Source organism: Schistocerca serialis, chromosome 1 (assembly GCF_023864345.2).
Source record: "Schistocerca serialis cubense isolate TAMUIC-IGC-003099 chromosome 1, iqSchSeri2.2, whole genome shotgun sequence".
NCBI classification, from domain to species: domain Eukaryota; kingdom Metazoa; phylum Arthropoda; class Insecta; order Orthoptera; family Acrididae; genus Schistocerca; species Schistocerca serialis.
The window spans coordinates 293,169,297-293,191,131 of record NC_064638.1 but is presented as its reverse complement, the minus strand read 5'-3'; the positions used below and the strand labels follow the sequence as shown (position 1 = coordinate 293,191,131).

At 39.5% G+C, this 21,835-nt stretch overlaps 1 protein-coding gene across 1 annotated transcript in view; it reads right to left on the bottom strand.

Moving 5' to 3' along the window:
• Positions 1-21,835, bottom strand: part of LOC126468927 (calcineurin-binding protein cabin-1-like) — a 260,620-nt gene that overhangs the window by 103,153 nt on the left and 135,632 nt on the right. The window contains exon 17 of the mRNA XM_050096590.1: positions 3,846-3,953. Within this exon, the coding sequence (XP_049952547.1) occupies positions 3,846-3,953 (108 nt within the window). The remainder of the gene's footprint in view (positions 1-3,845; positions 3,954-21,835) is intronic.

Genomic DNA, 21,835 nt, shown 5'->3' with positions numbered 1-21,835 from the left:
AACAACTTCACTGAAAACAATTAAGGCACTGTCAAGCATTTTCTCCAATGAAGGATTGCAGGAAGCAACTGTCACGAACAACGGCATTCAATTTTTATGTCAGGAACTCAAACTTTTACAACAGAAATGACATTTCACACTTCAAAACCAGACCATTTCACCCTGAAGCCAACAGGCTTTCAATAAGATTTGTGCAAACTTTCAGGTAGCACATGACAAAGCTCACTCAGCAGTGCAACAAAGGCAATGCTTTACTGATTTCTCTCTCTCAGAAGAGATCGCTCCATATGATTCAGACTCTCCAGCTGAAAAACTACATGGGAGACCACATCAAAATTTAATGTCAATTTTAAAGCCACTCATGCATCCACATCCTGAGCTTCGACAACAGATGATACAAAATATTTATCACGTGATTCACAAATACTCATAATGATGCATAAGTACGGAAAGAAATGTTGGGTACCACTCAGTCAGTCACAGTCATGCAGCAGCTCGGCAACGTCACGTTTAGGCTGAATGTTTAAGAAGGTGGTGCATACCACAAAAATGAAATTCAGCAGCAACGTGCTTGTGCACAAATAGGCAGCACTCCTAGGCTGTCCTCTTTTTCAGAATCATAAGAGACTTCTATGCAGCCATCTGTCTGAAAGACCCACAGATGCCGCCAGCAGCTGCCGGTGACTTCATCTCCAGCAGCAGCAACCAGCTGCAGTCTACCAGCAGTGACTAGATGGATGTGGAGGACACGTGACAGCCCACAAATGAGCCCAAGAAAATTGATGCAGCCCAACAATTGGCTATGTCCTCACTGGGGTTTTGAGTGTGGTTTTCTCCAGTGCTGTGTGCATATGTCAGTGGGAACAGCCTATGAACCCACCAAATTCGCCTGTTGGCAAGCAAGGAACCATGAAGCTAATGAAGCCAGTTTCATCAACCCCCTCCCCCCTCCCTGCAGAGAGATGCTGTGTCCACAGTCAACTGGTACACACCAATATCACAAGAGGGCACCATCATGGAGACAAACTCACAGTACGTGCCAATCAGTTCCACTCTGTTGCCACTCAAATTGCACTCATACACTGAAACCCATTTCTTCTTCTGCTATGAGAGCTACAGACAGACAGATCCATCCACTGCTCGTGATGGCAGCTGCCACAGAGCATAGCTAGAAGTACTTTCCTCTTTGGCAAAGTAAAGTGCAGACAGAAATTATTTCACCAGTCATGAATAAATGGATACCTGCCCAAACTCAGTAAGCAGCAGTTCCAGTCTACAGTTATCATAGGCTTATGCAGATCAACAGTTGACTCCATAATGGCAAGCCATTATTTACAAGTGATTGTAAGGCAGTTAAATGTCAAGTGTCTAGTGAAATTCAGACTGAAAGACCAAATTTAATAATGGTCATACAGAGAAATTCAGAAAGAACTCTACAGATTAGATTGTTCTTCTCAATATGTTAGATTAGTTAGCATTATAGGATTTGGTGTTTGCCATGCACACTGGCAGCACTTACAGATGAGTACTCTGCATAAATTCTTTTAATAAATGTTTATTATATGTTTGATGTCATATTCATCGTATTAAGTGTATTAGCAATAATGCTCTGAGTACATACACTGCAAGAGTGCGAGCCAGCTATCTTGTATGGCAATGATTATTCTGCAGTTCCCTTGGATGTTGGGCACTAGACTTCCTAATAGTGAATATAACAACATCCATTTTTATGCGCAAATACACTCCTGGAAATTGAAATAAGAACACCGTGAATTCATTGTCCCAGGAAGGGGAAACTTTATTGACACATTCCTGGGGTCAGATACATCACATGATCACACTGACAGAACCACAGGTACATAGACACAGGCAACAGAGCATGCACAATGTCGGCACTAGTACAGTGTATATCCACCTTTCGCAGCAATGCAGGCTGCTATTCTCCCATGGAGACGATCGTAGAGATGCTGGATGTAGTCCTGTGGAACGGCTTGCCATGCCATTTCCACCTGGCGCCTCAGTTGGACCAGCGTTCGTGCTGGACGTGCAGACCGCGTGAGACGACGCTTCATCCAGTCCCAAACATGCTCAATGGGGGACAGATCCGGAGATCTTGCTGGCTAGGGTAGTTGACTTATACCTTCTAGAGCATGTTGGGTGGCACGGGATACATGCGGACGTGCATTGTCCTGTTGGTACAGCAAGTTCCCTTGCCGGTCTAGGAATGGTAGAACGATGGGTTCGATGACGGTTTGGATGTACCGTGCACTATTCAGTGTCCCCTCGACGATCACCAGTGGTGTACGGCCAGTGTAGGAGATCGCTCCCCACACCATGATGCCGGGTGTTGGCCCTGTGTGCCTCGGTCGTATGCAGTCCTGATTGTGGCGCTCACCTGCACGGCGCCAGACACGCATACGACCATCATTGGCACCAAGGCAGAAGCGACTCTCATCGCTGAAGACGACACGTCTCCATTCGTCCCTCCATTCACGCCTGTCGCGACACCACTGGAGGCGGGCTGCACGATGTTGGGGCGTGAGCGGAAGACGGCCTAACGGTGTGCGGGACCGTAGCCCAGCTTCATGGAGACGGTTGCGAATGGTCCTCGCGGATACCCCAGGAGCAACAGTGTCCCTAATTTGCTGGGAAGTGGCGGTGCGGTCCCCTACGGCACTGCGTAGGATCCTACGGTCTTGGCGTGCATCCGTGCGTCGCTGCGGTCCGGTCCCAGGTCGACGGGCACGTGCACCTTCCGCCGACCACTAGCGACAACATCGATGTACTGTGGAGACCTCACGCCCCACGTGTTGAGCAATTCGGCGGTACGTCCACCCGGCATCCCGCATGCCCACTATACGCCCTCGCTCAAAGTCCGTCAACTGCACATACGGTTCACGTCCACGCTGTCGCGGCATGCTACCAGTGTTAAAGACTGCGATGGAGCTCCGTATGCCACGGCAAACTGGCTGACACTGACGGCGGCGGTGCACAAATGCTGCGCAGCTAGCGCCATTCGACGGCCAACACCGCGGTTCCTGGTGTGTCCGCTGTGCCGTGCGTGTGATCATTGCTTGTACAGCCCTCTCGCAGTGTCCGGAGCAAGTATGGTGGGTCTGACACACCGGTGTCAATGTGTTCTTTTTTCCATTTCCAGGAGTGTATTTCTCCAGCATATTTCATATTTCAGTGTTAGAACTTTGCTAGGCTTTCATTTCCTCTATCTCTGTTTTCTTACTTTTTCCACTTTTGCCATTCATAAGTTCAAGTGTTTTCCTTCCCTGATGTTTGGATTTATGTTCCTCTTCCTATGCTAGCTTATTCATTCACTAATCATTTAAATAATGGTATTTAACATGTCATTTTGACACGAAGAGATAAAAAGTCAAAAAGTAATTCACGTAAACAGTGATGTTATTATAGGCACGTTTACTGATAAAGTATGCCTACATTATGAATGTAGATTTGCACATCTAGCCAGTATGTTTTTTATCTAATTTCTCTCTTTGATTCAGTTTATCCAGACTTATTTTTCCTGTACACATGTAGCCCCAATTTTTGTCCTTTCCATTCCTTCCTTCTATCCCCTCATCTTACTTGTACTCTGCCATTACACACAGCAGCACTTAATAGTGCCAATAACATCACTCACCTTGTGGCTGTGGGAAAAGTTTGCCATTTGTTCATTGTTTGGGGGAAGAAAGCGATATTCATGAATTGTCAGTGACCATGTCACGTATGAATCTTATGATTGATAAGCAGGAAAGGTAATAAATTAAAAACAGACAAGAATGTAAAAGTTATTTTTTACAACATTAATAAATTATCCGAATGAAGTCACTTACTTTGCTAGATGTTCATGGGCTGTAAAGAGAAAAGAGATATGATTTGGTATGATTTTACCAGCTTCTTCGGGCTTTATTTTCTCATTTTCTTTATTCTTCTCCTCTTCCCTGTAAAATAAAAGTGTTTGTTAAATTTTATGTCCAGTTGAATTCATTCTTTTATTCATTCATCAAATTCTGTTGATCCCATCAAGAATAAGAATCTTCAGGGATGTGGAATAAGTCATTATATATTAACAAAAAGACAAGGAATCATAAAATTAATATGTAAACTGTATTAACAATAAACTGCTTAATGCTGTTCATATTTAGGTCAGTAAAATTAAAAGTAAATTAGAAAGAAAGTTATTGCTTTGAAAAAAGTGGATCTCTTGTCACTTACAACAAATACCTAATGTTTACTTATTACTGGTAACAAAATATTTATTTGATTACTATGATATTTTTCAAAGAAAATATTCATCTACTTCTATAAATATGAAGTCCTATTTACAGTATGTTGTTACTTGTCATGAAGCTTTGTGGCAAACACTGCATCTTTGCATCTAGATATTCATGTAATTATATAAGGAGTGGGCAAAGAAGAATGTTTTTAATTCTCTTTTGAATTGGTAGGGATTCCCAGCTTCCTGCTTTATATTAGACTGGAGATTGCCCAAATCTTGCCACCAAAGTACTTAACTTCATTCTGAATCCCAGACACGGAAGTTTACATGAAAATTATTTTTGTGTCTTGCATTCTGATTGTGACTGTGTACATCACAATTCAGCTGAAACAAATTTTTATTGTTGTTGTTGTTGTGGTCTTCAGTCCTGAGACTGGTTTGATGCAGCTCTCCATGCTACTCTATCCTGTGCAAGCTTTTTCATCTCCCAGTACCTACTGCAACCTACATCCTTCTGAATCTGCTTAGTGTATTCATCTCTTGGTCTCCCTCTACGATTTTTACCCTCCACGCTGCCCTCCAATACTAAATTGGTGATCCCTTGATGCCTCAGAACATGTCCTACCAACCGATCCCTTCTTCTGGTCAAATTGTGCCACAAACTTCTCTTCTCCCCAATCCTATTCAATACTTCCTCATTAGTTATGTGATCTACCCATCCAATCTTCAGCATTCTTCTGTAGCACCACATTTCAAAAGCTTCTATTCTCTTCTTGTCCAAACTATTTATCGTCCATGTTTCACTTCCATACATGGCTACACTCCATACGAATACTTTCAGAAATGACTTCCTGACACTTAAATCAATACTGGATGTTAACAAATTCCTCTTCTTCAGAAACGCTTTCCTTGCCATTGCCAGCCTACATTTTATATCCTCTCTACTTCGACCATCATCAGTTATTTTGCTCCCCAAATAGCAAAACTCCTTTACTACTTTAAGTGCCTCATTTCCTAATCTAATTCCCTCAGCATCACCCGACTTAATTAGACTACATTCCATTATCCTTGTTTTGCTTTTGTTGATGTTCATCTTATATCCTCCTTTCAAGACACTGTCCATTCCATTCAACTGCTCTTCCAAGTCCTTTGCTGTCTCTGACAGAATTACAATGTCATCGGCGAACCTCAAAGTTTTTACTTCTTCTCCATGAATTTTAATACCTACTCCGAATTTTTCTTTTGTTTCCTTTACTGCTTGCTCAATATACAGATTGAACAACATCGGGGAGAGGCTACAACCCTGTCTTACTCCCTTCCCAACCACTGCTTCCCTTTCACTGCCATCTGGTTTCTGTACAAATTGTAAATAGCCTTTCGCTCCCTGTATTTTACCCCTGCCACCTTTAGAATTTGAAAGAGAGTATTCCAGTCAACATTGTCAAAAGCTTTCTCTAAGTCTACAAATGCTAGAAACGTAGGTTTGCCTTTCCTTAATCTTTCTTCTAAGATAAGTCGTAAGGTCAGTATTGCCTCACGTGTTCCAGTGTTTCTACGGAATCCAAACTGATCTTCCCCGAGGTTGGCTTCTACTAGTTTTTCCATTCGTCTGTAAAGAATTCGTGTTAGTATTTTGCAGCTGTGACTTATTAAGCTGATAGTTCGGTAATTTTCACATCTGTCAACACCTGCTTTGTTTGGGATTGGAATTATTATATTCTTCTTGAAGTCTGAGGGTATTTCGCCTGTTTCATACATCTTGCTCACCAGATGGTAGAGTTTTGTCAGGACTGGCTCTCCCACTGCCGTCAGTAGTTCCAATGGAATATTGTCTACTCCGGGGGCCTTGTTTCGACTCAGGTCTTTCAGTGCTCTGTCAAACTCTTCACGCAGTATCATATCTCCCATTTCATCTTCATCTACATCCTCTTCCATTTCCATAATATTGTCCTCAAGTACATCGCCCTTGTATAGACCCTCTATATACTCCTTCCACCTTTCTGCTTTCCCTTCTTTGCTTAGAACTGGGTTTCCATCTGAGCTCTTGATATTCATGCAAGTCGTTCTCTTATCTCCAAAGGCCTCTTTAATTTTCCTGTAGGCGGTATCTATCTTACCCCTAGTGAGATAGGCCTCTACATCCTTACATTTGTCCTCTAGCCATCCCTGCTTAGCCATTTTGCACTTCCTGTCGATCTCATTTTTGAGACGTTTGTATTCCTTTTTGCCTGTTTCACTTACTGCATTTTTATATTTTCTCCTTTCATCAATTAAATTCAATATTTCTTCTGTTACCCAAGGATTTCTACTAGCCCTCGTCTTTTTACCTACTTGATCCTCTGCTGCCTTCACTACTTCATCCCTCAAAGCTACCCATTCTTCTTCTACTGTATTTATTTCCCCCATTCCTGTCAATTGCTCCCTTATGCTCTCCCTGAATCTCTGTACAACCTCTGGTTCTTTTAGTTTATCCAGGTCCCATCTCCTTAAATTCCCACCTTTTTGCAGTTTCTTCAGTTTTAATCTACAGGTCATAACCAATAGATTATTGTCAGCAACAAAACCCATTAAGGTGTAAATTTAGTGGGAAGTGAGTATAAGAATTCCAAGATCCTTAAAAACATTGCTGCAAGATTCATGGTTACATACTTGACACAATGTTCTTATTTCTCACTTCTGCTGAATAAATACTTTGTTTGCTTCAAGTGCACAGACTCAGAAGATAATTCAGTACAACAACAGAGAGTGAAAATAAGAAAATAACAAGTCAACACTTGTCTTAGGTCAACACAATGACAGATGCTTCTAAGGGCAAAAAAATGCTCAACTCAGCATCTTGATTAGTTTATGTGTGTGTGTCAGCTCCATTTTAACTTATTTAGCATGTGAACACCAAGGAATTTTACACAAGGTGCTTCACTTAGGGTATGATTATTAATGCTAATTTGTGGTATGAATACACCACTCTTCAGTCACTTATAGGTCTAAACATCAATTACATAGTATGGAATCAGTCTTGATCCTTGTGATACCCCCATTCCAAGGTTAGTTTTATGCTTGTGGAGTAATCTGTCAATGAGACCCTCTTGTTTCTGATATAAAGCTTAAACTCTGTCCATGGAAGAGGGATCACATTAATGCTATGACACTTTTGTTTTCCCAGTAGTATTTTGTGAACTATACAATCAAAGGGCGTGGGGAGGTCACCAAACATACATGCAGTATCATTTTCCTTGTATAGTTCAACCAGGCCCTAATTTGTTAATTCTTCTATAGCTTTCTCTGTGGAGAATCTTTCACAAAAGCAAAACTGAGAGGCATTTACCAAGTTCTGCTCAGTTTAATGAGACAGTAATCTAAGGTAGGCCACTTTCTCAAACATTTTTTAAAAGACTGGAAGAAGTTAAATAGTTGGTTTATTAATTTTATGTTCGATAGATAGGTACTACTACAGCATATTTTAAGTAAATCAAGAAATATGCCCTGTGTGATTGACTGGTTACAAAGGTATCTCATGAGCAATCCAACAAAGTCAGCAAAAGTTTTAATATTCTGCTAAAGTCCAATCATATCCAGCAGAATTGCTGCTTTTTAGTGAGTTAATGAATTTCATAATCTCTAAGAGATTGTATTTTTGAGACTGTCTGTTGGTAGTGCATTGCTGTGCTTGCAAAAGCAGATCTAATGACTATGTATTTGATTGTCTATTAGTGTGTGCCATGGTTGCTGCTGCTGCTGTGAGGAAGTTACCATTGAATTTGATGCTCAATGATTTGACAGTATCATCATATCTGCCAGAGCTATTTTCTGGAGCTCAGTTTCATTTGGGTCATTATTTTCTTAGTTTCCCATTTAATAATTCTCTAAATTGCTTTTGCCTTTTTGCTCAATTCTTATTTTTTGAGAATTGTATGCAACTTTTAATTTTTTAGTTACAAACTGGAGGACTTTACAAAATTGGTGATAATGGTGTTTCAAATATTGTTTACAATTTGTCCACTGATTAGGTAGAGCTCTTTCTTTGTAGCACAACATACTTATATCACAGAGGGTATTCACCCATTATTCTTGCTTCTATTCAAACCATATTTATTATTTTTTATGGAAAAACTAGATTCAAAAGAGCTGCAGGAAAACATTCAAAGAAATTGGTGCTGGAGTTAACAGTTAATTGTATTTGACATTCTATCACTGCATCTGCTTTTACAAAGAATTTTTCTTAAAGTTAGACAACATTTCAGGAATAAAATAACAGCATTCTTGTCATGTTTACTATCATGGCACTTACTGAAGATGACAGTTTCCACACAAAATATGTTCAAACCACAATTCTCTCTCTCTGTCTGTCTCACACACACACACACACACACACACACACACACACACACACACTGCTGAAAGATTCAAATCCAGTATTACTACAGATGATAGTCAATGTGTCCTCTAGGTGGCAAGTTCAATGAACAGAAGAAAGCTGAAAACATTTTTCAAGACAGCAATACTAACACAGATAGTGTGTTTTTTGTTGATTTATTTATTAATGTTCAGAAGTTGAAAGCTCAAAACAATGCAAGAAAACATTAAGCCACACGTGTTAAGTATGGTGAAATTTTTCACTCAAATAAATAAATAAATAAATAAAAAGAAAAATATCCTTTAAAGAAACATCCATTGTTTTCACTACTACTGCAACAGTGCTTCCAATAGCTATTCAATCCTACTTTAATCTCCATGTACTACTCTAGTCATAAAATTTACTACAGTGGAACTGATGATAATGGTAATCTTAGCAAATTACTTTTTACGTGCTGTAAACATAAAAAAGAAATAATCTGATAAATCCATATACTATACAACATTCCACATGCTGGAAACATTAACACTACCAGATTAGTCAATATTTGAGACATTATTTGGTAATTAATACCAAATAAGAAAAATGTTTGGCTATTGTCTACCTACTTTTCATTGCATTGTAACATGTGCTTAAACTGCACTGCAATGAAATATAATGCAAGGATACTAACTTCTAGTAGTGTCATAAATGATTTTACACCCCTGTAATACATGTTTGTAATATCTTACTCTAGGAAAACATGTTCAAATGGAAAAATTCTGCACAAGGCTGTGAATAGTTCTGCCTAAGTTAATGACCAAATTTTATTTGCAGAAAACAAATAACACAGTTTGTGAAGCACATATCTATAATGGTGCTCCTTTGCTGCAGATTGCCTCTCCATAGCTTATCAAGTTGGTAACTGAGCAGCACAGCACAATAATAAGTAATGCTAATACCACACAAAGCCTGACTGTGTGACAGTAATGTGTGGCTGTGTTATCGAAACTCTGAAAAGGTCCATTAACAGTAGATTTTCATTTCCTCCTTTCTGTTCATGAGCTTCATGTGTAACGTGGAACTCTGCAGCACAAAAAACTGTGATGAGTGCATATTGATCATAGTGAAATGTGTGTGTGTAGTTACGAATCAGCCAGAATATAATATGAGGGACAGAATGAATCACACTACAAACATATAATTTACTACTGTTAAAAAGTACCAATACTCACCCTCATCACAACTTTTATTCAGGAAGACATTCTGGAGTGATGCTTGATTTGTCTCTGGGTGATTGCACATTATATAGGGACAACAGATGGTACATTACCAATTTTACTGCATATGCAGCAGAATATCAATGATCAAAATTTCATTTACAGTCAGTATTCATTCTACAAAACATTTTATGAAGCATCTTCAAACCATGACAATTTACTATACTTTAAGGGAAGCAGATGGTTTAACAAAGATTGAAATAAATAGTTTTTGTACAACGTCAGCCTTAAACCACCTGTCATTACTGAACATTCATACTTCAGCTGTCAGCACTGGAGTCAGAGGTGAACTGCAAGTGTGCATTTGGAAATTATTGCACAAGTAACAACAAGGCAGCACCAGTTTGCCATCAGGTACTTTGAAGTTATTGCCAGTCAACTGCAGTGATTTCATATTACTTCTCATACTTTGAGACACAGGGGGGGCTATACTGTTCATCCTTCTGGTATTTGATATGTTGAGATGAAGAAGGAAGGAAGGAAGGAAGGCTGGAGTTTAACATTAAACAGACATCAACACTAACAACAAGATTTACTTTTGTACATATATTACAAATACTTTGCACTTTTAAGGGACAACCATTTGTTTGAATTGCCTTAAGTGGATGTTGTATGCTTAGTCTATATGACTGGAAAGATCTTTTACCACTTTGTAGAAACATATTAGTGACTGTGTCCAAAACAGCCCAAGAGACCACACCCTTTCGATATCTCGGTTGATACTGTCTGATCGTCATATGGTTCACTGATCCATTATTTGTAATATTAGGAACAACACAAAGCGAATGCAACAGGTTGGCCATATTATTTTGTTTTCTACATGGTATAGCAGATGTAAGAAATTGAACACATTCATTTGAGGAAAATAAAAACCCTTCATAATTATTTATGAAAATTGTACATGTATTTTCCAAGTCAGTGGAGAGGCGGTGTAGCTGACAGAAGAGCTATCACCAAATGTTGTCTGATATCTACATATTTCAAATTTATCAGTAAGCAAAACCTCGTTTTGTGGAAAGTCGTGTGGCCAACAAGCAGAACCTGTTACCTTTTGCATCTTATCATTGAAGGAAGGCCTTACTTTCAAAATAACCTGTCATCCAAAAGCACTGAAACAAATGGTGTCATGTATTATTTTTGTGTGTCTCAGACAGATGATATATAAACCAATAGATCATGAAAAAGAACTGCTGACCGTGAATTACCTTCTGCATGTGAAACGTTTAGCACTACTGACAGACACAAAAGTAAAAGTGAGACAAGTCCTAGCTTTTGGAACTAATTGCTCCTTCCTCTCAGAATCCAGCACAGAATGTCCTTGGTCAAGGAACCCATTCACAAGGCTAAATGTTCTGCTAGCTCCCATTTCACTTTCACTACAATCACAATTCTGTCTTCTGCTCCATTTTATTCCCTGACCCACTTGGTTGTTTTCCTGTCTCTCCCAATAATTCCCAACATGTATCTTTATGTCAAATGTGGCAAAAAAATCAAAATTATTGACTGGTTTTCACATTAAAAGTTCATATCACACAGATAACATACACTAATGGCAAACTTTAATATCCAGACAGATCAGGAGCTCGGTATGGAAAACACAAAGTAGTTTCCCAAAGGCACTACAGAATGTTTTCTTTTCATTTCTTGCACTGTTGAGCCAATCTTTTTTTTTCCCAACTGCTCTTAATACATATACACATTAAATCGTTTTACAACTTCACAGTGAATTTGTACTATTTTCTTTTGAATGTGTTCACTGTACTTTGCTTCTGTCTTATAATTATGCAATACGTCTATTATAAAATTTCCATCCAGTGCTTAAGTTTACTTGTACTAGACGCATATAGTACAATGCCATCAGTAAAACAAAGGTGATTCTGACAGGTTTTATTAATGCACATTTCTTATCTGTTTTCACAATTTTCCCACTTAACTTTATCTATGGATGCTGAGAATAAATGTAGTGGTACAGAGTGTCGTTGCCTGGTTCTTCTTTCAATTCTGAAGTTCTCACTTCCATCATTAAGTCTGATGGAAGTTGTACCACTGATGTATATATTCTACAGTGTATTAACATAGGTAGAAACTGTATTCTCTTCCTCAAGATACACGAGTACAGATTTTATTGAAATTGAGTCAAAAGCTTTTTAAAAATCTATGGATTCCTGATCAAGTGGTAACCCATTACACTCTACACTATGTGATCAAAAGTATCCAACACCCGCCTGAAAATGACTTGCAAGTTCATGGTGCCCTCCATCGGTAATGCTGGAATTCAATATGGTGTTGGTCCACCCTTAGCTTACGACAGCTTCCATTCTTGCAGACATCAGGTGCTGGAAGGTTTCTTGGGAAATGGCAGCCCATTCGTCACAGAGTGCTGCATGGAGGAGAGGTATCGATGTCAGTCGGTGAGGCCTGGCACAAAGTCGGTGTTCCAAAACATCCCAAAAGTGTTCTAAAGGATTCAGGTCAAGACTCTGTGCAGGCCTGCCCATTACAGGGATGTTATTGTTGTGAAACCACTCCGCCACAGGCCGTGCATTATGAAGAAGTGCTCAATTGTGTTGAAGGATGCAATCACCATCCTCAAATTGCTCTTCAAAAGTGGGAAGCAAGAAGATGCTTAAAACATCAATGTAGGCCTGTGCCGTGATAGTACCGCACAAAACAACAAGGGGTGCAAGCCCCTTCATGAAAAACACAACCATACCATGACACCACTGCCTCCGGTTTTATTGTTGGCACTACACACCCTGGCAGATGACGTTCACTGGGCATTCGCCATACCAACAGCCTGCCATCAGATCAGCACATAGTGTACCGTGATTTGTCACTCCACACAACATTTTTCCACTGTTCAATTGTCCAATGTTTACTCTCCTTACACCAAGCGAGGCATCATTTGGCATTTACCGGTGTCATGTGTGGCTTATGAGCAGCCGCTCAACCATGAAATCCAAGCTTTCTTACCTCCTATCTGTCATAGTACTTGCAGTGGATCCTGATGCAGTTTGGAGTTCCTGTGTGGTGGTCTGGATAGGTGTCTGCCTATTACACATTATGACCCTCTTCAACTGTTGGCGGTCTCTGTCAGTCAACAGACAAGATCGGCCTGTATCCTTTCGTACTGTGCATGTCCCTTCACGTTTCCACTTCACTACCACATCAGAAACATTGGACCTAGGGAGGTTTTGGAGAGTGGAAATCTTGCATATAGTATGACACAAGTGACACCCCATCACCCAACCACGTTCAAAGTCCGTGAGTTCCGCAGAGCGCCTCATACTGCTCTCTTATGATGTCTAATGACTACTGAGGTCGCTGATATGGAGTACCTGGCAGTAGGTGGCAGCACAATGCATCTCATAAGAAAAACGTATGTTTTTGGGGGTGTCCAGATACTTTTGATCACATAGTGTATATTACGGAATTTTTAGCAAAGTTATAGGGTCTGTCTGTATGTGAACATAATTCAATTGCTACATGCATTACAAAATACAGGCAAAATGTATTTTAGTAAGCTAAAATTATTTTCAGTATGTCACCTCTGAGAAAATTAGAATAATCTTTGAATAAAAGAGGGTAAATTGCCTTTTGATTAATACCTTGAATTCTGAGTGAGATAACCACCATAGGTTCCTGAAATCATTCAACTGATCTTGTACAAGCAATTTTATGATCCATGGTACTTCTCTTGGTTACTCTTTAACTTAAATGTGTAACTTAAATGTCATTCGAGTTTCAGAACAGTAATAACAACTTCTAACGATGCAATCAACATTTCTTAAGGAAATAGAATTTTATTTTTCAGCATCATGTATGCACTAAGCAATTTGTATGGTAGTGTTACCCCTTAGACACGTGCAGTATTCTACCTGCTCAATCCTGAAAACAGTTCGTGTTGTAAACTACAGTATGTCATCCACAATGGACTGTGGTTTCGAAACAGACTGTTTGTGACATAAAAGACAAATTAAAACATTTATTTATGTCAGTCACTTTTATTGTCTCTCATGACACGTTTCGAGGGTTACATCCTTATCTTTTAGTACATTACTGGATTACATTACATGTTTGTTTGCTAGAGGTAGCCAATTGTCTGTTTTAAGTTTCATTTTTCTGAAAATAAGGTATAATTGGTACTTGTTAACATAATGTGGCACTGAAATTACAAAAGGTAAACAATAATAAAACTGTCTATGAGGTGATGACAACAGTCCCGAGATTGTACAGATAAAGAGCATTCATTACCAGCTCTCATTCAGTATCAGAGATACACATATCTTATATACACTGTAAGTATTTAAATCTTTAAACAACTCTTTTCTCTAAGAATATAAAAACTTATAGACCAATATTTCAGCACATTTATTTGTTAATGCATGTTTGGTGATTTGGTAGTTGTTTTCAATATATAGATCCCTCGAAAATAGCATCATCTATTGTCCAATTAAAATTACTTTGTGAATGACAGATTTAAGTGGCAGGAGGCAGTGTTGTCAACGTGCAGTCTTCGCAAGGTGCTGCATGTACCTACAAAGCAGGCGACAAAACGAGCAAGTGGCCCTCGAAAGAGAATTACGATTGGATGGCAACTGGTCCTTCCAATTTAACTCACTGAAACATTTATCACAGAGTAATTTTAATCAGAGTATAATATGCTTGAGAAGCCTTTAAAAATGACACTGCTGTTAACTTTGTCATTGATTATGTTCTGCCCATGTTTTCTGTTGTGAACAGAGGTTCAATTTGTGTGACCTTTGTTTAGTTTATGAAGTATTATTAGATTATTCTCTATGTTATCAAAAGCATGTCCCGCATTAGTAATGCGAGGATCTGCGGCAGATTATTGGAAGTGTTGTACTCAAATACGTTTATTGATTCCTTAAATCTAGTTCAAAAGCTTTGCCCAGTCTGACCCACATACCGAACTGTAGGCATTTACCGCACTTAATATTGTTGTGTCCGAGTTGGAAAATTTGTCTTTGTTTGATTTTATGTTATGTGATAATCAAAAGAGAAAATTTTCCATAAAAGTTAGGAAAGCAATAGGTAAATAGAAAGGCAAAAATAAGAACAACAATCTTACATTAGGGCAGTGTGCATCCCCTACTTTGGTGCCATTTCTTGGGTAACTGATAATGTGTCAAGACCATATAGTGCAAGAGCTGTGTTTTCTACCAGCAATAATTTATGTAATAGACTGCCACATAACACAAAATAATAATAATAATAATAAATTTCCAACTCAGAAGTCTAGAAGATAAAGTGCAATGAATGTCCAGTACAGCATGAGGGTCAGACTGGATGAAGCTTCTGAACTAGGTTTAAGGATCACATAAATGCCTTTAGGTACAACACCATCAATAAATCTGCCATAGTTACACACGTTAACAACACAGAATATGCTTTCGAAAATGCAGAGAATACAGTAATAATACTTCATATCGAAATGAAGGCCACAAACTGAATCTCCATCACATATAAAACATGATCACAATATACTCAATGACATAGCTGAGACAATGTCACTTAACTTTTTAAGGAGTATTCGAGATGATGCACAGTAACTTTCACTACCTTCTACACTGAAGCACCAAAGAAACTAGTATAGGCATGCGTTTTCAAATACAGATATATGCAAACAGGCAGATGGCACTGCAGTTGGCAATGTCTCTATAACAAAACAAGTGTCTGGAGCAGTTGTCAGATCGGTACCTGTTGCTACAATGGCAGGTTATCAAGATTTAAGCGAGTCTGAACATGGCGTTATAGATGGCACATGAGTGATGGTACACAGCATCTCCGAGGTAGCGATGAAGTGGGGATTTTCCCGCACAACCCTTTCACACATGTACCATGAATATCAGGAATCTGGTAAAATGTCAAATCTCCGACATCGCTGTGCCCAGAAAAACATCCTGCACAAGCGGGGCCGACGACTGATGAAGAGAATCATTCAACGTAACAGAAGTGCAACCCTTCCGCAAATTGCTGCAGATTTCAATGCTGGGCCATCAATAGGTGTCAGCGTGTGAACCATTCAATGAAACATCATTGATATGGGCTTTCTGAGCTGAAGGCCCACTCATGTATCCTTGATGCCTTGTTGACTGCACAACACAAAGCTTTACGCCTCCGCTTGGACCCATCTACAGCAATATTGGACTGTTGATGACTGGAAACGTGTTGCCTGGCAGGACGAGTCTCGTTTCAAATTGTATTGAGCGGATGTATGAGTACAGGTATGAACACAACCTCATGAAGCCATGGAGCCTGCATGTCAGCAGGGGACTATTCAAGCTGGTGGAGGCTCTGTAATGGTGTGGGGCCTGTGCAGTTGGAGTGATATGGGACCTCTGATATGTCTACATAGGACTCCGACAGCTGACACATACATAAGCATCCTGTCTGATCACCTGCAGCCATTCATTCATGTCAACTGCGCATTCCAACGGACTTGAGCAACACCAGCATGTCAATGCAACATCTCACACATCCAGAATTGCTACGGAGTGGCTGCTGGAACAGTCCTCCAAGTTCAAACACTTCCGCTGGCCACCAAACTCCGCATACCTGAACATTATTGAACATATCTGGGACGCCTTGCAATGCGCTGTTCAGAAGAGATCTCCACCCCCTCATACTCTTACTGATTTAGGGACAGCCCTGCAGGCTTCATGGCATCAATTCCCTCCAGCACTACTTCAGAAATTAGTTGATTCCATGGCACATCATGTTGTGGCACTTCTGCGTGCTCACTGGGGTCCTAAATGACATAAGGGAGGTGTGCCAGTTTTTTGGCTCTTCAGTGTATTTTTGAGGGACCATAAGCATGAAATTAATTCCCAAATCATCAAACTGACAGATCACCAAATAACCATGTTAAAATATATGTTTATAAGTTCTTTAGTTTTTATGTACATTCTTAATGTCTAAAGATTTAAATGTCACACACGTTATCTGTATTCCTGATTCTGAATGGAAGCTGGTAATGAATGCTCTGACATACAAAGTACTGTATCTCTATATCTGCACACTCTCTGAACTGCTTTTTGTTGTTGGTGTGTGTGTGTGTAGGGCGGGGAGGGGGGGGGGGGGGGGGGCTGGGGGAAGGGGGAGTACAAGCCACGGACGGATGCACGCCACCATCTAAAGATGAAATTGTACATTTATGACAACCCTCAGGGCTCTTTCTGCTGGAAAATCCTGTAATTAGCATTGCTATTGTTTAAATTTTGTAATTCCAGTGCCACATCATGGTAGCAAGTGGAAATTGTACATTATTCGAAGCAAAATGAAACTTAAAACAGATAACTGGCTACATCCAGCAAACAAAATTGTAATGAACTCCACTGACGTACTTGAAAATAATGAAAGTGTCTGACAAATATAATTGTTTTAATTTATCTTTTATTTAAGATTAAACTATTCCTGATTCTCGGTTCTCAAGAACTTGAATTTTATCTGATTATTCCAACATGCAGATTTTATACAGTGTCATTTTGCAATTTTTAATAAACTAATCACTTCTTTATTAACACAATGGGATTTCAAAAAGTAAGTTATATGTTATTATGGTCAGCCAAGTAACTTACACTGAATGCTGCACTACATTTTAAAGTGACGCAGATACAAGGCATTATTTTTCAAGGTAGACACCAACTGTCTGTAAATGATGGTTGGAACGGCCTACCATTTGTTCAATTCCTAAATGATAGAAATCCATTCCTTGGTCATGGAAACAATTCAAGAACAGCTGTCTGAATGTCATCGCCATCAGAAAATCTGTGATTGCCTGCAGTTGATGTCAAACCAGCATCACCTATGTATGTGTGGCCTTGATCAAATTGGCACCATTTCACTACAGCTGGATGTGACAATTCATCTGGTCCATATATCACCAGAATTTTACAATGTGTGGAGTTTAGACGTTTTGCCCACAAGAATAATCCTGCCCCACATACTTCACCTTTGGAGTACATTTCAGTGGCCACACCACTTCAGTTGTGCAATGTGACGCACCCGTTATTGTTAATGCAGCATAACTGGAACATGTACTCTATTCTGACAATGCGCCACTCTTATTGGGATAACATGTATATCTTACTATCTTAAGTTCTCCAATAGGTTCCTGTTATTGAAAAATCTGATTGGAATCATACATACAGACTTTTAATACGAGGGCTGCTGCTTTTTTTTTTTTTTTTTTTTTTTTTTTCCCAATCTCCGATTGGCTGTAAATAAAAGAAAAATGTACAGAAAATAATAATTTTACTACCAAAAGTACAGTAAAGTCTTAACTTATTTTTCTACATAATCGCCAAAATGATTGAGGCACTTGTCATACTGTGACACAAGCTTTGGGATGCCTTCCTCGAAGAATGTTGCTGCCAGTGAGGACAGGTATGTCTTGATGGCGACCTAAAGTTCTTCATTAGTAATGAAACGCTGCCCACCTAACCATGACTTCAGTTCTCGGAACAGGTGATAATCACTTGGTGCTAGGTCCGGGCTGTACGGTGGATGCTCAAAAACTTCCCATTTTAACTTTTTGAGAAGGGCTTTTGTCATGTTGGCACTGTGTGGTTGGGCGTTGTCATGGCTCAAAACAATGCCAGACGAAAGCATTCCTCTGTGTTTGTTTTGAATGGCTCTGTGGAGACGATGTAAAGTTTCATAATAAACTTCCTTGGTTATCGTCATAGCTTGCTCCATAAAGTCCACCAGCAGCACTCCTTTACGGTCCCAAAATTTAAACTTTTTTGGCTTGCTTGGGGAAGATGTGTGCATCCACTGCTTTGACTGTTCCTTTGTTTCAGGATTGTCATAGAGGACCCACGTTTCATCGCCAGTAACAATCGACTTCAAAAAAACGTTTCCCTCATAGGCATAACGTGTGAGAAATGATAATGCTGACGCCATCCTTTGCGTTTTGTGGTCAGTACTGGGCATTTTTGGGATTCAACGTGCACACAATTTCCGATAGCCTAGGTCTTGAGTCACAATTGTGTACAAAGGAGACCTTGAAATGTCTGGAAATTCATCAGACAGTTCGCCAATTGTAAACCTTCATTTGCATCTCATGCCTGATCAACACGCTCAATGAGGCCTACAGTGGCGACACACTTGCGACCTTGTCCACCTTCATCATGGACATCTGTTCGTCCTTCTTTAAATTTTCAACACCATTCCCGAACACTACCATCACTCATAACATTGTTACCATACACGTTCCTCATTCTGCAATGGATTTCCGCAGCACTACATCCTTCTGCTTGCATAAAATGGATTACACTTCGTAACTCACATTTGGCAGGAGCATCGAGTGTAGCGGTCATGTTTACATGGACGTAGCTCGGCTATGACTGACACACTGCAGCTGAAAACGGCAGAGGTTGTGGTGGGGGAGCTGCGCAACCACATGACGTGCAGGTAAGGCTCCTCCCTACCGCTTACTTGCTTAGATGGATGATCGGAGGTTAAAAAACAGCCCTCGTACTTTCTTATCTAATGACGTAAAATAATACATTCAGAATTATATGATACAATATGGGACAAATTATGTAGACATCACTCATAATTATTTATGCATTTTTTTCTGTGCATAGGATAATAACACCTGAACATCAAATCAAACCCATAGCAATTGTTAGTATAGAAGTGGTTGTCATGAAAATAGGCAGATCAAGATCATATCAACTTACAGCATTGCCAGATAGTAATAATTTAAAATTTGATCAAAACTTCTGCAAAAAAATTTATACATTTCTACTTTTAGTCTAAAATATGATGCAGTACTTTCCAAAAGAACACTATTTCCAGTTGTCATAGAAAAAATTTGAGAGGACTTAAGATAGTAAGATACACATATCATCCCATTGTGCAATAAGAGTGAAGCATGGTCAGACGAGCATACATGTTCCAGTTATGCTGCATTAACAAGAACGGGTGCATCACATTGCACAACTGAAGTGGTGTGGCCACTGTAAATGTATTCCAAAGGTTCAGTATGTTGGGCAGGATTATTCTTGTGGGCAAATTTTCTAGAAAAAGGTTTTTTTTCTGTTTGCTTAATTGTGTAAATAGCCTGAAACACTAATACATTTGGACTGAGAAAAAGAGTGTATGAACATTCACAAATAGATGCAAGCAATATACATTATTGCGAAAACATAAATGTTTTCGAGATGAAAAACGAAATGCCCTAAGAAGTGCGAAATTGTTTCTTACATAACAAAAAATTTAACTAGTGATGAATTTGCATTCTGCTGCATCTCATAGAACATTTAAGAGAGAAATTTGTTAAGAAAATTAAAAAACTAAGTATGGTAACATCTGAGACATCATTACTGTAGCGTATCAGCTATGAATGGCATTTGCTTGTGGGATACTTCACGTGCAGCAGCATGCAAGAACTTTAATGCTGTCACCAGGATTCTTTTTACAACAGCTTTCCATAATTCAGCTGTGAATATTCCCTATCACCTGAAAGCAGCTCTTACTGGCTTTTCATTACTAACCCCAACACCAAAAACAGTGATGTTCACTACGCAAAAGTTCTTTACATATTTTCAGGCCACCATTTCCCTTGGGGTTCTGCCGAATACGTTTATTCATATGGATTTGAGAAACTCAAGTTTTGTCCATATAAATCACATGCCTGTTGTCTGCCATAAACAATAAAAGCATAATCAGTACAAATGTAGCTGTCAAGGTAGCAATATCCCTTCATTCCATTAGAAATTTGCATCTGTCGTCACATTTTCTGGACTTTAAACTGATCTCATTTAGGAGGGGGAGGAGACCATATGTTTCTGAGCCCTCACACATTATTTTGTATTGTAGGCAGTATCACTCATAACTATATGTCAGGTACAACAATATCAGGGGACAATGTGAAATCAAACACACAGAATTAGTGAATTATGACAACAGGCATACTGGCACCTGACAAGGCAACACTGCAGGATCTGTGGCAGAGCAGGTTGAGACATACGTGGTGACCTTGAGTAGTCTACTTTTCTGACATCAACTATAATGTATTAATGTAAAGGTAGACCCGCAAGTAAATACTGATCACACCTGCTTCCTCAAACCTCGCCATCTAGTTATGATTTAGCAGTAAAGGGAATCTTCTGAAACCAGCAAACATCCATCACTAGTGAAAAAAGATTATTTAGACATGTTTTAAGCATAATTATAGTTCAATTCTTTTATCTTGGCAGTTCGCGCATGCCCGCCCTGACGCGGGAGATTGCTGCGTTGCCAGTATAGTATTAGATCGCAAACTTAACATTTAGGGGGGAGCGCGCAGTTTACGAAGTAAAGCCACCACGGCCACATTAACCCTTTCACTGCTACAGAGACGTGCTCCCCGCATTCCGCGATGTGTGTGATTTTGTCATCATTGCACTGCTCACCTGTGCAGACACGTGGTGTTTCGACTGCTTTGACACACTTTATCATTCAATTTCACAAAAACTAAGTGGCCCAAAAATTTGATTTTTACACATCTTCTTGATTGATATCTCCCCCCCCCCCCCCCCCCCCCCCCCCCCCCCCCCCCCCCCCATAAATGACTTAATTTTGTTTCGATGTTCAACGCAGTTATTGTGTAGCATTAGATGTAGTAAACCACTGCACGAAATTTTGAAGAGTTTGCAGAGGTAAAAGTCCATAGCGTATACTTTCCGTATGGTCGATTTTAGTTGCCACTAGAAATTTCAAAAAATTACATTCAAACGAATAAAATTCATGAAGTAAGACACTTCAATATTGTTTTTAAATAAAGAAAATATTAAGCATGTATCAAGGATTGAACTCAGAACCTTTCACTTAGCAGCCATACACTTTAACCATTACGCTAACGCAGTTCGTCATCCATTTTATCTTCCGTAGGACTTTAAAATGTGACACAAAATACCGACAAACACTGTTGGTATGATTATGAATTACTCATGTTTCATCGAAGTACGATAGGAAATA